The 18,204-nt window shown below is 38.1% G+C and overlaps 1 protein-coding gene across 1 annotated transcript; it reads right to left on the bottom strand.

The window, feature by feature from the left end:
• Window positions 1–4,522: 4,522 nt before the first annotated feature.
• Window positions 4,523–17,800, bottom strand: PDK4 (pyruvate dehydrogenase kinase 4). The gene is made up of 11 exons (XM_032304877.1): window positions 17,420–17,800; window positions 16,116–16,257; window positions 14,462–14,533; window positions 13,512–13,696; window positions 13,266–13,352; window positions 12,735–12,812; window positions 10,932–11,008; window positions 8,706–8,804; window positions 8,162–8,272; window positions 7,743–7,856; window positions 4,523–5,931 (listed from the first exon to the last, which is right to left on the bottom strand). The coding sequence occupies exons 1-11, from the start codon at window positions 17,547–17,549 to the stop codon at window positions 5,788–5,790; spliced, it is 1,239 nt and encodes a 412-aa protein (XP_032160768.1). The 5' UTR covers window positions 17,550–17,800; the 3' UTR covers window positions 4,523–5,787.
• Between the last annotated feature and the right edge of the window lie 404 nt (window positions 17,801–18,204).

Below are 18,204 nucleotides of genomic sequence, written 5' to 3'. Positions count from 1 at the left end.
GATCTATTTTTTAGTTACAAAGAACTATTGTCAAACACTCTAGGAAAAAAAAAAAAAAAAAAAGGCAGGAAAACATTCTCTACTTTCCAGCCAGCCAGAGAACTGTTTTCAAAGGCTCTTTGAAAACTATGTTTAGTGTTTGTTTTTATTATCATTTGGAGGTCTGCTTTCACAAGATGAAATATAATATTTAGAAGGGGAAAGAGGCTGCCTCAGGAACATCTGAAGACTGATTGTTACTTTAATAGCTCAAGTCTCTTTTTATCCACTCGACAAACCATTACTGAGAGTATGCTTTGGGCAAAGTGTGCGTTAAGCCGTCTATGTGTTTATTGATAATGTGTAGCAAGCCAGCTTCTGCCCCGTATTCAGGGAGGGGCAGCCTTGTGCAGTGATCGCAAAGGGACCTGAAAGGGTTAATAGACCTCGTTAGGTAACACATGGCACCACCATCCACCCAGTTTTTGGTTGGACAGCATTACAAAGAGGTCAAGGTCTTCATTTGATCCCTGCCTGAAGAGGTTGCAGTCTAGCTCAGCAGTTTTGGGTCACAAAGCATACTTTGGTCTAACAACCTAACTCCCGGGTCATAATCAGGCAATAGGGTATATGAGAGCAAATGTGTTACTATCATTGATATTGTGGGTTCGCACTCCAGGACTTTGTATCAGAAAGACGGTACTTTATTGCTATCAACTCCTTTGTAAGGAAATAGGTAAAGAGAATTGCCTAAGAACATGGTATGAGGCTTTTATTTTTGTTTTCAAGTTTTTATTTTATTTCCAGATCACAAATTTGTAATTTCAAACAAATGTTGTTATCCTTTAAAATGAGTTTAAAAGAAAAAGACTGAATTAAGGGCAGTTCTACCAGCTGTCAAAGTATATTTTGGGGCTAGAAAAACATTAAAAGGCATAGCTTTAATGGAATCGATTAAAAAAAAAAAACCTCAAGACTTTCCTATTCGATATGTTATTTGTCTTATATATTAAAACACCCTTTTACATTTATGAAAAGAATATGCTAATAAATAATTCCTAGCTATATTGCATTATTCGACAACCAGTCCCGAGTTACTTTCATTACATTAAATGGTAGCAGTAAACATGAAAATGATGTCTCATAACGCATTGATAAACTTTATCATTTTCTTGCTGAATTTATCACTAAGACAGCTCACATCTATTTCACATCATTTAGTAGATTCAACGTGTTTTCAAGGCTACTGACATTTCTGTTGGTTTTGAGTGGCTTTTAATGTTTATTTGCACTTGGGTAGGAATTGAAAAATCTCATTAAAAGACAGTCGTTCATTTCCGTTAAGGGGCCATGAAATATGGATGTTAATATTTTTTCATCTGAGTCCAAGGTGAACATGAAGAAACAGTACTCATAGATCTGAAACCCTGACCCATTTGCTCAAGAAATTTCCTTAGTAGTAATAACTTTTCCCTGTTATTTCATTTCTCTTGAAATATGTGATAATTTCCAATGGCAGAGAGCACCAACAGAGTGACATGAAACAAAGATCAGATGCAATTTAACTTGCAACTTGGAGACGCATTCCAGAGGTTCTGCAGTGTTGTAAAACTTCTTGAATACCATTTAAAGCATAAAATTGTATAAGATTTGATGTACATTTTTTTTTAAAGATTTTATTTATTTATTTGATAGACAGAAACCACAAGAAGTCGGAGAGGCAGGCAGGGAGAGAGGAGGAAGGAGGAAGCAGGCTCCCCAATGAGCAGAGAGCCCGATGTGGGACTCGATCCCAGGACCCAGAGACCATGACCTGAGCCGAAGGCAGCGGCTTTAACCCACTGAGCCACCCAAATGCCCCTATACATTGTTTTTAACACAGAGTTCCAATCTCCCCTTAAATGCAGAGAGGCTGTCCTTATAGGCAGTAGTTGATTTATGTGTTTATTCATCTCTTTGTCCAGTGAATGTTTATGGACTGCCCAAATAACTGTGATTTAAGATAAAAAGTGAAAAATCAGAAAGAGAGATATGGGCAAAACATTATTGGAAATAAAAACCTGACTGCTTTCAGTGTTCATGGCAGGGGGTTTAGGAATTTCTTGGCCAACATCCTGTGAAATTATGAAAGTCCCTCAATTCTTTCCCCAGGCCAGATTAAAGTGATCGGCAAAGTTCATGTACATTTGATGTGTTGGTACACAGCTAAGGGTAAGTACACTACTTGGAAGCAGAGCCGAGAGTGAAGGAATTATTAAGGTCAATGCCCAAGCTACTAGCTCTCAAAGATCTCTCTGCATATGTCATTGTAGTTAAGATCAAGTGTTTTTGCCATTTCTAGTCAAATTTGAAATTTGGGAGAAATGGTATAAAGATGGTTTGATGAAAATTTAGCCAACTTTGTTTTACTCAAAAATTAGTATCCTTTGACTTGAGTCAAAAAGATGTGTGTGTGTGTGTGTGTGTGTGTGTGCGCGCGCATGCGCGTGCGTGCATGCATATATGGGAAATTGTGGGATTTAAAGTCTTACAGTTTTTATGGAAATGTGGATGGAGGTTCTGAGCCTGTGTAGTGCATGAACTGTCTACCATCCAAGCAGCTTAATCCAAGGACACTGTACAGCTAAATTCTGTGTGTGTGTGTGTGTGTGTGTGTGTGTACGTGTTTGCGTGCGCCTGTGTGATGTGCTTTCTTTAGTCACATGGTGCCACACTTCTCTGACAGAAGAAACGAAGGCAGTCAAGCAGAGTGTCATGATATAGTGTATCTTTACGTTCTTTAGGTCTAATGCCTTAGCTTAATGGCATTTCTGATTCAAATATGCTTACTCTGACAAAATTTAGAATTTAGTTATGATGAATCCATTCCACTAATTTTCTTTCCTTCCTCTCTCTTTTGTTCTTTCTTTCCTCTCTCCCCTCTCCCTCTTTTTCTTTTTTATTTACAGAACTTTGCCAATAAGGGCATTATGAAGGTAGACAAAGGATGCTATCTAAAGATAAAGTAGGATTAAATTAGTGAAGAAAGACACCATAAAGATTAATTCAGTAATTTCTATCTTTTTTCAGATATTTTCTATCTTATTCAGATATTTAATCCAGAAGTTGTTTGGGAACCTAAATTATCTAGGTAATTATTTTGGTACTTTATTTATTACGTAATTACAGTCACCAAGTAGAATTTTAAGTTTACAAAAAAAAAAAAAGCAGAATATGTACATGGCAAAAATGATTATTGAATATATTCAATATATTCATGTAATAAACGCACTATGTATTATGTGCAACTGGGGCATACATGAGAAGCAAAAAACAATCAGAAAGTTGTGGACTTCTATAAAGTACTTATCTTTTAGTTTAAAAATCAAAATTTTAAGTTGCTTTCAATACTTTTTTTTTTTAAGATTTTATTTATTTATTTGACAGAGAGAGATCACAAGAAGGCAGAGAGGCAGGCAGAGAGAGAGAGGAGGAAGCAGGCTCCCTGCTGAGCAGAGAGCCCGATGCGGGACTCGATCCCAGGACCCTGAGATCATGACCTGAGCCGAAGGCAGCGGCTTAACCCACTGAGCCACCCAGGCGCCCATCAATACTTTTAAAAGGCTATCCCCAATATAGAGATGAATTCGATTTGAGTGCAAAGTAAAGAAAATCTTTACCTCAAATGTTTCTTAGTATTTTGCCATCTATTTGAGAAACAAATTTCAAAAGATGATGTTTACTGTTATAATAAAAATATTTATTATAAAAATGATTACATCTCTCTGTACATAGAGACAAAAACACAGTTTATACATCAATAACTTAAGTGGGCCTGAACATTCAGTATCCATCTGCTAGAATCCTAAAGCGCTTCTGCAGATTTCACAAATACCAATACAATTTCTCTCTTACAGAATTCTATTTACAGTTTATGTTATTGTGATATGAACATTTTTTCTCTAGTATTTTAAAGATAATTCACAGTGTTGGGGTTAATTCCTTAATCAACTGCTTTAAATCTTTGGTAAATACAAGTATATACGTGCAAAATGTTTAAGCTCAGTAAAAAGTCAAATGACCTATTGCAAGAAATTTTATGTAATCGATAAATGCATGAGCCAGAGTCCCACCATCAAGAAAAGTCACTCTCTAGGACTTCTCGTGATAAAGTCTGACATAAGCAACAAATCATTTGAGGCCTCTATGGCCACGACCAGAAGCACCACAATTCTAGGTCACAACAAAAACACAAATGTTAAATTCAACATATACAAAGAATACTGATTCTTTTGCAATGCAGAAAATTCTAGTTTTTTTTTTTTTTTTCTATATCCTGGTTGACACATCAGTTGGATACGGATGAGCTTATTTAATCTCATGAAAGCCTATTATGTTGCAAAAGTGAGAGACCCATTTAAAAAAGCCATTCTGTTCTGGGAAACATCAATTCATCCTCTTGCCAGTAACTTATCTAATGAAAATATAGACAATTTCTTGAAATACTTTGTAGGGGAAAAAGCAAGATGCCTGCCCTCTGTTTCCTTCCTTCCTTCCTTCCTTCCTTCCTTCCTTCCTTCCTTCCTTCCTCCTGTCCTTCATTCTGTGAGAATTATGTGCTAGACAGGCCTGTCCACCTGCCTATTATACTTGAAGTCCCCCAAAGTTCCATATGCGTTACAACTTCCATTTATCAGTCTTCAGTCTCAAAGATCCAAATGAAAGCCTCCTGGCATGAAAACCTCTTACTCTCAGGCTATTTGTTAAAACTGTCCCAAGAAGTATTTAAATTCTAATGTTCTTGAGCCATTTGATAATTAGGAGTTTTTTATACAGACATGTTAATGCAGGAGTGTAAAGAATATAATTACACATATCCAAAATATACCTTTTTAAGCCTAGAAAGGGGATGCCATCATTGGATTACCACCATTGCAGGGGAGAGAACAGACTCTCCTACTGAGTTAGGTCCTGAATGCATGATTTCTTCCCCTAACATTGGTTTTTCCAACCCACCATCTCATTTTAAACTAAGCAAGGCGAGAGATAATTTTGTTATCACTTTGGCAATTCTTCTCCCCCTCCAACCACCAACATCCTGAATTCAGTGCCTATTTTAAAACTCACCCAAGACCAGGCACCTGGCAATAACTGTTCACTTATGACATGAAATGTGAACAGGAGAGCAGCCTAATGAAGACACAGTATTTATCAGAAGAGGCTTTCTTCTGAGTTTCTACACAGGCCGGATGCCTTGGCTGCAACTTTGAATAAAGTGTTCCGACTCATTCTTCTTCGTTCAAATAACATACAAAGTAAATGTTACTTAGTCACCAGCTTTTCCTCCCCAGAGAACATAGAAACGCAGGAAAAGTACCGTTAGATACATTTCTAATGACTTAGAGTAAACTAAGCCCCAACCCTTTGATGGCAGGGAAATACTGGCATAGTGACACCTGATACGCAATAAATACCAACATCTTACGCCATCAACAGCAGGCCTAAAATAGCAGTCTACTGCAAGTGCCAGCTTCTATCGCCACTTTGCTTGCATTCCCATCCTTGTTGACAAAGACAGGGCAAACTGAGGCCTTTCCTGCTTCAGGATTTGATATAAGCTCGTATGTCGGGCCAGGCTGAAAGAATAACGCCTACGTTACACTATCCTGGGTCTGAGAAACAGGCTTTGTTCCTCTTTGCACCACTGTTCTGATCAGCGGGGTTTTGTGCTTTTGTTTCTGAGGAAACGAGAGCTCACACGCAAGCATTCGGGAAGCAGCACTGGCGCAGACCCACTTTGATCCCGTAAAGTGTCCCGAGCGACTCTCTTCACAGAGCCACTTTCTCCTTTGCCAAGTTCTTTGGTTCCTTGCTTGGGATACACCAGTCGTCAGCCTCGATGCTCATCTGATAGTGTTTGAAGGCTGATTTGTTAAAGACTGGGAGTTTTTCTACAGATTCTGAAGATAAAGCCTAAAAGAAGAAGGGAAAGAAAAGTAAACTCAAAGAAATTATTCGTGGCACAATTTGTACCACGAAGTGATTATTCAAAATAAATCCAGAGGTAAGTGTTCAAACATTCAAATACATTCCTTTAGTTGATTCAGTTAGTAAGAGCACACCATAGCTCATAGTATGCTGGGCAGGGTATAAAAGAAAACGAAAAAAGTAAATATTATTTCCATCCTCTAGGTGCCAAAATAATATATACATAGTTATAAATTGGGGAACAGAATTTGTCTCCAATATTTACACCTGTCCCTTGTTCGGATATTGCTGATGTGATAGAACTGAATAGCAAAGCTATTATTTCTTTACAAAAACTTTTCTTTTGTATCTGTGATGAAGAGTCCTAATCTGATACTATTAATTTATTAAAATCTGATACTATAACTCTATCATCTCTTAATCTTTCCCAGTACTTTGAAGACTTCTCATTTAAGAAATGAATACAGTAACTACTTCAGACAGTCAAAGGCCTCTCAGCACATAATTCCCTGGCACAAAATGGGAACCCACAAGCTTAATGTTTTAGTTACTAATATCTGTAAATACATTTTCAGTCAAAACTGCTGGAAAACAATGAACAAATCAGGACAGTGACCTTAACGAATACACCGAGGCTTTATCAGAAATAGAAAAAAAAGTGCCAAGTTTTAAAGTTTAATCAGGAAATGCCAGACATCCCAGTAACAGCTCGTGAGCAGTTAGCTTTTCTTTCCTGGATTTCTAATAAGGTCAACTTAAGGTCTTGAGTATCTTGGTATCAGCTGTTTTCTCAGCTGGAACATTATTAGCATATATTTCCCATGAGTTTAAGTAAAACAAAGGCACAGCTATTCTCACAGATGCCAAAAGGCGTTGGTTTAAGAAATTCATATGAGGATGTCCTCACTTGGAGACTAATATACTTCTTAAGAAAAAATTTTGCTTCACTTAAAGCAGGTAGCCAGGTCCCACTTCTAACTGGTAAGTTACCATATTAAATACTAATGAGTAAATCTACACATACCAAACATAAAATAAAATGACATGTGGTTGTTATTTGCATTAACTCAGTTTGAGGTATTCACACTGTGGAGCGTGGAACTCAGGACCTTAAGAGCAACATTGCTTTCGGAAATATTGTTTCGAGGCACCGGGGTGGCTTAGTCAGTGGGGCGTCTGACTCTTTTTTTTTTTTAAAGATTTTATTTATTTACTCATGAGAGACGGAGAGAGAGAGAGAGAGAGAGAGAGAGGCAGGCAGAGGGAGGGAAGCCTGATGAGGAACTCGATCTCAGGACTCTGGGATCATAACCTGTGCCAAAGGCAAATGTTTATTTTTTTTTATTATTATTATTATTATTTTTAAAAGATTTTATTTATTTATTTGACAGACAGAAATCACAAGTAGGCAGAGAGACAGAGGGAAGCAGGCTCTGCTGAGCAAAGAGCCTGATATGGGGCTCGATCCCAGAACTCTGGGAGTCATGACCTGAGCCGAAGGCAGTGGCTTTAACCCACTGAGCCACCCAGGTGCCCCTATTATTTTTTTTCAAAGGCAGATGTTTAATCATCTGAGCCACCTGGCGAAGGCGTCCGGCTCTTGATTTCAGCTCAGGTCCTGATCTCGGACTCATGAGGCGAAGTCCCGGGCTTCACCCTCATTGAGGAGCCCACTTGAGCTCTTCCTCTCCTTCTCCTTCTGCCCCTTCCCCATCTCTCCCTCTCTCAAACAAACAAACAAATGAAGTCTTTACAAAAATAGAAATATGATTGTTTCTACTGAATTGAAAGGATACCTTTAAGTAGATGATGGCGTCGGTTCCATATCCCGACATAGAGTAGAGATTCAGATCTCCTTGAAAGTACTTGGCATAGAGACGAGAAATTGGCAAGCCATAACCAAAACCAGCCTAGAGGGAAAAGATCAATTATTGGCAAAGAAGTGGACATACTCGTGGAAACGCAAAACACAGGCAAGTGTTATTAGCCTCCTTGCTACTGATGTTCTAGAGCCAAGGTAAGTGATTTCTGCTTCCAGTCAGAGACCTCCGGTAAATTGTTTCACCTTCTTCAGCTTGATTTCTCCTGCTTTCTCCTATCCCCCATGCCCAATTTAACTAAATTGACTAACATGCCTAAATACTTCCTTGTAATCCTTGCTCTGCATTTCGGACTAGGTGGCTGGGATGAAATGTAGCCGTGTAACTGGTCTTACCAGAGGAGCATTGCGGGAATTATCCATCACGGGGGTCGGTGCGGTAGAGTACGTGTAGCTAAAGAGACGGTCAATGATCCTCAGGGGAACGCCACCGCCTCTGTCCGAAATCTTAAACAAACAAACCAAAGCTATGCGTGAAAAACAAGATGCATTTGTCCATCTAAAAAGGTTTTTCCTTTATTTAAAAAAGTCATTATGGCCTATGTACACCATAGACTTTGATCTGCTGTTCAAAGCAGATCACTTTACTATTATTGACACTTTTCCGTTCTCCCAAGAGAGACTCCAGGCACACCTGGGTGGCTCAGTGGGTTAAAGCCTCTGCCTTCGGCTGGGGCCATGATCCGAATTGAGCCCCACATCAGGCTCTCCGCTCAGCAGGGAGCCTGCTTCTCCCCCAACCCTACCCCCAGGCCTACTTGTGATATTTTTTAAAAGATTTTATTTATTTATTTATTATGTGTCAAATAAATAAATAAAATCTTAAAAAAAAAAAAAGAGAGAGAGAGAGAGACTCCAACGAACAACAGAAAATGGTTACCTTGATTGTCAGATCTTCTTTTCCCAAGACCACAGTCACTTCAATTGGCGTAAGGGAAGGCCAGTTTTCCTGGTGTTCCACGGTTGCCCTCATTGCATTCTAAAGAAATCAAAACCATAAGGAATTCAATGGCAGAAGAATGAGAAACAATAAATAACTGTTTTTTATGTTTAAAATAAAAGCGGCACAGAGGGTAATACAAAGTTCCTATTTTTTTTTTTAAGTTAGTAGTAAAACAGCTCTGTAAATAGCCATTTATGAATGTGTCATGCAGGATGTATAATGAAAAATATTCATTTACCATGTAATATAGCTCCTGGGAGTAATGTCTAATGGAAAAACAATTCTGCTAGCTGTCAAGTTCTTATTTGTAAGCTTAATTTAAATGTAGAAATTGGTTTTTATAGTCCATTTCCTGGCTCTCTCTTTTCTGTCTTTCCATTACATTTTACATCCAAGCACCAAAGACTATTACATAACAAATGAACAGTGAATCATTGAACCAATTTATTGGCTTTTATAAAACTTGCTGGGAAAGGTTGTTACTATTTAAAAGGATAGTAAATAATTCTAAATTAAATTTCAATTTGCATTTGATTATCATCTTAACTTTTACCAATGATGGCAAAACAACTCTAAGAGCTGGACCATTCAATTTAAAAATGAATGAAATCAAGGCAAAAAGTATCTTGTGTCCTTTAACAGAGAAGAAACTCAAACAAGTTTGCAGACAACTGGATAGGTCTCATACAGATTAAGTTTTGGTTTACGTCACCCATTTTCCTCTCTATCCTCCTTGTGGTACATTATCTGTTTTCTGGTTTCTATATAATACTGAGTTCTTTTTTGTAATTTTTAAAATTTTTTTAAAAAGATTTTATTTATTCATATGACAGACATGGATCACAAGTAAGCAGAGAGGCAGGCAGACAGAGAGGGGGAAGCAGGCCCCGGAAGAGCAGAGAGCCCGATGGAATGCGGGACTTGATCCCAGGACCCTGGGATCATGACCTGAGCCGAAGGCAGAGACCTTAACCCACTGAGCCACCCAGGTGCCCCTCTATATAATACTAAGTTCTAATCATTAGCTGAAGTAAAAGAAAATAGATCAGAATGTCTGTAGTACAATCAATACCTCATTACACTAACATTAGAATAAAGTAAGAAACAATAAATTCTGAGAAAAGCTACATCAGAATTAGAGGCAAATTTCACTTTTTTTAAGGCTTCCTCCTCAAGGAGTCCAGGAGATTCATGGAAAGCATCATAAAGCTTAGGGTGTTTTTTCTTTTTCTTTTTTTTTTTTTTTGGTGTAAATAAAGTCTAGCTTTGTCTTAGAACCCAGGACAGGATTTGATTCTTGGTACCTGGCTACCTCAGACCAGTAACATTCACATCCTTAGTGAGCTTGTTAGAAATGCAAATTCTCAGATGTACAGAATCAGAATCTCTGGACCAGTGCCTAAGAATCTATGTTTAAAGAAGCCCTCCAGGGGCGTCTGGGGGCTCAGTTGTTAAGCGTCTGCCTTCAGCTCAGATCATGATCTCAGAGTCCTGGGATTGAGACCCCACCATGGGGGCTCCCTGCTGGGCGGGAAGCCTGCTTCTCCCTCTCCCACTCCCCCTGCTTGTGTTCCCTCTCTCACTGTCTCTCTGTCAAATAACAAATAAAATCTTCAAAAAAAAAAAAAGAAAGAAAGAAAGAAAGAAAGAAGCCCTCCAGGTGATTCCAGTGCATACCGAAGTCTGAGAAGCACTGTCCTATCGTCTTGCAATGGAAAGTGTGCGTCACCTGTCAGCTTATTACAAATTCTCAACCCCAGGCCCCAGCCTAGTGCCACTGAATCAGAATTTCAAGGAAACCCCAGATGATTCATAGGTACATTAAAGTCGATCATGGAGGGAACTGACTGCCCCCCGCCGCCGACCTTCCTTAACAATTGCATGTATGACTAGTGCTTTGCTGGACACTTGAAAAAATAATAAGAACAGGGAGCACAAAGACATCGTGAGTCCTATCATGTGTTCTCCAGTACGTGTGGAGGCTCTGCTGAACGGCGGGGGCCCTTTCCAACATTAACTGTGGCTCCTTTCTGTTCAGAGACCTGAAGCACATTTGGGAGAAGATAGTGAGGCTCCCACTCAGTGGGAAACAATAAAGGAAATAAAAAGGTAACCAGGGAATTAAAAACAAAACAAAATTGCAATTATTTGGAAGTGTCATACCTTGAATAGTTCAAAGAGCATATGATGAAGGTGAGAAGGTACATAAACAATGTGAATTGGTTCGCCTGGAGATTTTCCTAGAAAAAAATTTAAACTCATTTAGAACTGGTGAACAAGTATTTCAGGAAGACAAACTTCTCTATCTATTTGATTAATAGAGACTCCTTACTCCCAAGATTAGAATATCCCCCATCTTCCTGTACTACCTAGAACCTTCTAGGATCTATCCTAGAACTTCCCTCTTAAACAGTGAACACAGCTGGCTTATTTTCAAAATGGTATCACAGTGCTGCCTTGTGCTCTATCATTAATTTCTGCATTTCTCTACAAATGTATGAGGTCAGATGAAGTGCATGACAAGAGTGCGCTAAATTAGGTCACGTGAACTATTTGTTTCTGCTTTCAAAACTTTCAGACTGTGCTATTTCAGAGTTAAAAATCACCATTTTAAGAAAGAAAAAAATTCACATAGCCACAGTATAATACTAAAATTAATGTTAACTAAAATTTTCATATTTTATGGGAAAATAACACATTTGATTATTCTTGCTTTATATCATCCAAACATTAAATCTTACAGGCTAAATATGCTTACACTTTACTGAGAGGCAAAAGAAAACAGAGAAACAAAAACCTCTTAATACTGTTTGAGAAGAAAAATCAAAGTATTATTCTTTGGTGTCCCAGGCCCTGGCCAAGTCTGAATCAGAAAACAGAAGGCCTGGCACAATTCCCTCTTTATTTTATCAAACAGTTCAAGCAGTTTATCTACACATATTATGCAACAATGCTGTTAATGCTTAGAGATATTTTTCAACCTTTATTTGTATTCCTATTTTTATTTTAGCAATCAATTACATGTCCATATAACCCAATCCATGAATTAGAGTTGGGGTACTTTTAATGTGAGCAACTTAATTTTAACTGTCTCGCTCTGAGAGGCACTACAGGATACAATAAAAACGGTGCCCTGCATTCGTTATATTATCACTTCAATGTGGGAAGAACCTCTCTTCTCAGGTACCCTAGAGCTGAAGCCACTGAGTTATGCTCTGCTTTCAAAAGAGTGGTGTACACTTACAGTGCAGTTAATTTTTTTTGTAATTTGAAAACATTTTTAAAAGAACTTTTAACATGAGATCTACCTTCTTAACTACCTAAGTATACAATATAGTATTGTTAATTGTAGGCATAATGTTGTTCTAGATTTCTAGAACTTATTCATCTTGCATAACTGAAATTTTATACTCATTAAATAGCAACTCCCCTCTACCCCAGGCCCCAGCTTCTGGCAACCACCCTTCTACTTTCTGCCTCTCTGAATTTAACTATTTTACATACTTCAGGTAAGTAGGACCACACAGTATTTGTCCATGACTGGCTTATTTCTTACAGTACAATTTAAAGTATTTTTGTTTCTAGGTCTGATGAGTAACTTCTCCAGGAGGATATTTCCATTACCAATTGGTTCCTCCTATTTCTGGCCTCCCTGACTCCCATATTTTGCAATAAGCTCTCTTTCTTTGATCTAAGATACTGAAACTAGGTTGCTACTTTAAATTTTAAATTATTTGTTCAAACCATTTCGTTTTATGAATCAACATTAACAACTGAATATACTCAATTGGAACTTTCCAACTGAGATGAAGAGAACTTTGGCTTCAAAAGAGAAGTGTACAAATTCTAGAGAAGTTCAGAAGGGAGAAAAGGAACACAAAAGTTGCTTTGTATTTACAAGAAGTAATCATACTGGGAGAACAGTGACTTTCCCATAGATTAAAATATGGTTTATTTGTAGCTTACCATTTACTTGTGTGAGCTTTAATTCTGGAGATGTTAAATAATACTGGTCACAAAGCATCTTTGAACACTCAAAGGCATCTGAAATAGAAGGTTTTTTTCATAATGATGAAACAAATTTATGCCAAGTAAAATTTTCACATGATCTTCAATGCATGTACTACCCTTAGTCTAGAATATTCATTGAGAGTACAGGTTTCTATATATGAAAAAAAACCTTTAATACTATATTGAAGAAAAAATGAAGATAGTGTTGAAGTTATAGCTGTGGCAATAGGAATATGCACAATTCAGATATTGGATACAATATATAAGAATATGGCACATTAACCAGTAATGTTTGGATTTTTATAGTTTTATTAATGAGTTTTAAACCTCTGGCTCTCAAAAGCAAAGGACCTCCATGACAGTATTTATAAAAATATAAATGTAACACTCCGAATATAAAGTTATTCACAAACTCACTTCAACCAGAGATATGTCAATTCCATAGCGTATATTTTCATGAGGGAAATGCAGAAATCTAGAGATTACCTTGGACCACGGCTGCCACATCGCAGTTTGGATCAATGCTTCCAATGTGAGTTGGGTTTCCTGTCTGTGAGTCACTAAATAGAAGAACTGTTGAAAAATAAAAACAAAAGATGTTGTTATAAAAATCAGTATAATCATGATTATTGAAAAAGAACGTGAGCTCCTGAATAATGAAACATCTGGTTGGGGTATGGCTTATATTCCATACCCTTCTCAGTAGGTCATGGCCACAATGAGCTAACTTACTATGCTGGTTCATCAGCATCCGGGTAGAAATACGGTTCATGTAAAATCGATCCAAGAAATACTGAAGATTTTGATTGGTGACTGGGTCAACTGTACAGCCATCTTTATATTCTATGATTCCTTGTGCCATGGTCGGAACTACATTGTGGTGTCTATTTCGAACTTTGATGAGAGTATCTACAAAACTAAGCCAAAACACATTTACATTTACATTTACATTTACTGAAAATTCAAATAAGTTTCCTTCACTTATATCTCTTAGACTACCTCAAAGAAGGCTAAAACTTTTTTAAGTACCCATCTAAAGAAATCAAATGATAAAATGTAAGGTTCTCACTTACAGATTCGACTACAATAGAAAAGATAGTATCACAAACAGATTTTTTTTTTTCCTTCTAGCTTAATGTAAAAATACCGGCTTTCTAACTGGTGAATTCATTCTGGGAATTCATTAAGCCTTCTCTTTAAAAAATAATAATTAAAAGATAATTAATATTAAAGAGAATTCTAGAAGGCCACTGTGGAAAAAAACCCTCAAGATTTCTTCTCGGATTCATAAAAAAATTCTTCTTTCCTATTCTTATAGCCAGAAATGATCAGTTACTCTGAAAGATAATGTTCAGTCTCCAGTAACAATGACATATATTAATATTATGTAATAGTAAATCCACCTGTGAATCTAATCATCTGACTGAATTTATAGTAAAAATAGATTTCCTCAAAAATAAAAAGTTCCCTGCACTTGCTCAGACTCAGCATCATTTTCAATGCCATCATTCCTCTTCACTTTTAAAAAACCAGCAAGTCAAAACTTGTCATTTGTAAGGGAGAGGCTATTTGTTATTCAGAGTGTAACTCCTTTAATTTATGTCCAAAAAAAAAAAAAATCTTAGAACAATGTCTGGAAATAGTCAAAGTTTTAGACAAATATTCAAATGCATAGAACTTACTCTGATAATACTTTCTGGTCCTCTGGGCTTTTCTCATGGAATTCCACCAAATCCATCAGGCTCTGGATATACCTGTAAAGGGACAGTCGTGCTTTAAGTTTTAAAGTTGAATAGTCAGATACAAGTAGCTAAATCATCTCAAAATGGTTGCAAAAGAGAAAGTATTATGTTTAAAATTAAAACTTTCCTTCATGACATCTGGAAAATAATAAAAAACCAAACAACAACTGTATCTTAATAAAAAACCAAACAACAACAACAACAACAAAAAACGAAGCTACTACGTTAACACTCAACTTTCTAACTTAAAATTGATATTGCTTCAATCATTCCAGATCAGTAGTCAGCTTTTTGTTTTATCTGGCAAGTGTTTTCTTTTTTTTAATAGCATTTAGAAAAGAACTTTATAAGGAAGGCTTCATATTTTTCCTGCTATATTCACTCATAGGTGAGTAGAAGTCATGAAAACATCAGTAAATACTATGGATGATGTGTTTCACATAGTAATTGTTTAATAATCTATATATATTTATTTATAATATATAATACTTATATTTATGTAAGTATAATACTTATTTATATTATAGTATATATTTATATTTAATTATTATAAGTATAATGCTTATTTTATATTTATAGTATATAATATAGATATATATTTATTAATATATTATAAATATAATACTTATATAATATACACAATCATATAATATACATTTATAATATTATAATATATAGAGATTTCTTAAATTAGTAAAGCTGTGTAGTCAGTGAATTAGGGTGAGGCTCTGGTATATACCTGCCTCAGTGCATATCCTGGTTCCATTCTCTGAAAATTTGTTCTGTTGGGTGATCTACCCTCTCCAAGCCTCAAAATCCTTATCTGTAAAATGCGATGATAATAACTGACAATTATTAAGTGGTGACTGTGTGCCAGGTACTGTTTTAAGTACCTTTTTTTATGGATTAGCCCATTTAATTTCACTCACGTAAACTTTTGAAGCATATACTTTATTTTCCTCAGTAACAGATGGGGGAACTGAGGCATAAAGAATTTAAGATACTTGCCATGAATTCCACAACCGGTTAGAGGTAGAGACAGGATTTGAACCCAAAGCCTACTGTTAATTAGCTTGTAAGTAACAAAGATTAGATCCTCTAAATAGCCGTCCTTCTGTTTATTTCTAGGATAGGATTCTGTGTGCCATATCAAACTCTGTCTTTTATTATTCAAAATACAGTTATATTGTGAAAAGTATGTACTTTTTCAGGGAAAATGTCTGTTCATAGCTTTATAACTGTCCTTATGACAACTCACACTAAATTACAAAAACAGGGGCACCTGGATGGCTCAGTGGGTTAAAGCCACTGCCTTCAGCTCAGGTCATGACTCCCAGAGTTCTGGGATTGAGCCCCATATCAGGCCTGCTTCCCTCTGTCTCTCTGCCTACTTGTGATCTGTCTGTCAAATAAATAAATAAAATCTTAAAAATAAATAAATAAATACATAAATTACAAAAACATCTTGACATTCTTCAAAATACTTAGTTTCAGGCCTCTCGTTTTCCAATTATGATGCTATTATATTATAAGAATTCCTATACAAATACTTGTCTTAAAAATAGATACTGTTTCGGAATGGTTCACCACTTACCAGCTTTTAACTAATTGCACTGAAGAGGTATTGACTAATCGATCAGGGAGGATATCAATTTCCTTCAGGATATTGGCTAGCCTCACGGGCAATTCTTGCCTCAAAAATGCAAAAGAAGTTCTTTCACATGCATTTTCTGAACCTGTAATAAATAACCTTTATTTAGTTTTGGGGAAAAAGTAGCTCTAAATGATACATTTGAATAGTATTAACTCCCCAATATTGAACCCACACACAAATCATAAAATTAGAGTTTCACCTGCAGTTGGATTACTGTTTAAAGTAAGAAGTATCTCATTTTTCATTGTCTTTTTCTCTACTTTCTTAAAAAAAAAGAAAAGAAAAGAAAAAAGACCAATATGAGGATTATTGCTTTCTTTTTTTGGAAGAGGATTCACTTCCATGAAGTCAGAATATCCTATAGCTCAGTCGACAGCACAATGTCAACCCCACAACATCGTACAGAGAGTTCTAGATATGAAATTGGAGTAGAGGAATAAAAGGGTGGGTAGGAGTCATGATGTTTCCACATTAGTGGTAAATAATACCACATTTAAATCCTTGAAATATTCCTTATAAGATCGCAGCAGAGCAGCGCCTGGGTGGCTCAGTGGGTTAAGCCTCTGCCTTCAGCTCAGGTCATGATCTCAGGGTCCTGGTATGGATGGGGCTCTCTTCTCAGCAGGGAGCCTGCTTCCTATCTCTCTCTCTGTCTAGCTCTCTGCCTACTTGTGATCTCTCTCTCTCTCTGGGTCAAATAAATAAATAAAATATTTAAAAAAAAACACTGCAGAAAGCTTGTAAACATTTTTGGCAGTAATGCAAATATATGGAAAACCATAATGGTAAAGAGACAAAGAAATCTGTTAGCAATGCAGACAGATGTATATACCCCGTAAACAGGTGGCAGGTGGCTAAGGGAGAAAATCTGAATTAATTTGAGGCCACTTCATAACATTAAGAATCCTCCCCCCAAAGTATTCTGCTGTGAAGGAGGGGGATAAAGTTTTTTAAATCACTTCGAAATACTGGCGCAAAGTAAAAAGTATCTTGACTGGAAGCTGTGGACAGAAAGATGAGCTCAAACCATCCAGCATCCGCAGGTCAGCAAGTGGCCCTGACCTGTAGGCACAAACTGTCAGAAATAAGGCAGATCTAGGAAAGGGCAAGGTGCACTGGCGTCGAGGTTCCAAGGTTCAGCGGGATAACAGACTCCAGTTATTTTAAGCAATGAGCTCCGGGGCTGAAAGTTAAGGAAACTTCCCAACCCCAGCGCCCCCACCCGGCCCTACTTCCCAGCTCACCAAAGTCCAGGAGCTGCTTTATGGACAGCGGGGACGGGCTGTAGCGTGAAAAATGCTCGACCTCGCGGGGCACCAGGCCGGCGCTGCTCAGCGAGCCGGCGCTGCGCATCACGAAGCGGACCGCCTTCATCTTGATGCCCACCCGGCCTGGCTAGCGCAGGGGCTGGCTTGGGGGACGAAGGCTCAGGAAAGCAGAACCTGGGACCGAGCTGGGGCGGTGTGCGTCTGGGCAGGAAGGGTAGGTGGGCTGGCTCGTGCACCCTGCCTGGGCTGAGATCCTGGGGTGCTTCCGAGGGGAGGAGGCCGGCAGTGAGTGTGAGGAGCAGCGAGTGGCTGGAGACTTCAAGTTCCCGTCTGGCCACCCCCGGCCGCCTCCCGTGGTTTTATTTGTTTCCCCGCACGCTCCCCCCAGCTCCAAAGGGGGAGGAGTCACTGGGACTTGGAGACGCGTCCGGAGCTGGGGCCGCGCCAATCAGCTCAGATAAAGAACTTTGGGCCCCGCCCCCCGGGCGCGGGGTGCTGTCGGGGGAGAGATCTGGCACCAGTGCCCGGGACTGTGAGGAGTAAGGGGAAAGGTGGAAGGTGAAGCGGGCATCTGGAGGTATGTAGGCTTAAGATCAGCCGCTGGGACAGGAGTCCCGGACCGCGTGGGCTGGGGGCCCGCCCAGACTCGTCCTTGTTTACAAGCGAGAAGCTGTCTCAATGTCACGCATTCCTGACCAGAAACTATTTCCAAGAATCTGAGCTCCGGGATGTCATTGGCTCTTGCTCAGAGCGGGCTTTTA

Source organism: Mustela erminea, chromosome 11, assembly GCF_009829155.1.
Source record: "Mustela erminea isolate mMusErm1 chromosome 11, mMusErm1.Pri, whole genome shotgun sequence".
Lineage (NCBI taxonomy): Eukaryota > Metazoa > Chordata > Mammalia > Carnivora > Mustelidae > Mustela > Mustela erminea.
This window is presented reverse-complemented; position numbering and strand designations above follow the sequence as displayed.

Bases quoted from the DNA above. Each gene is read 5' to 3' on its own strand.
- PDK4 (XM_032304877.1), bottom strand. From the start codon at position 17,549: ATGAAGGCGGTCCGCTTCGTGATGCGCAGCGCCGGCTCGCTGAGCAGC. The intron at 13,353-13,511 runs GTAAGTTAGCTC...ATTTTTCAACAG, and splicing joins GATGCTGATGAACCAGCATA to TTCTTCTATTTAGTGACTCA. The intron at 5,932-7,742 runs GTATCCTTTCAA...TTCTTCTTTTAG, and splicing joins ACGCCATCATCTACTTAAAG to GCTTTATCTTCAGAATCTGT.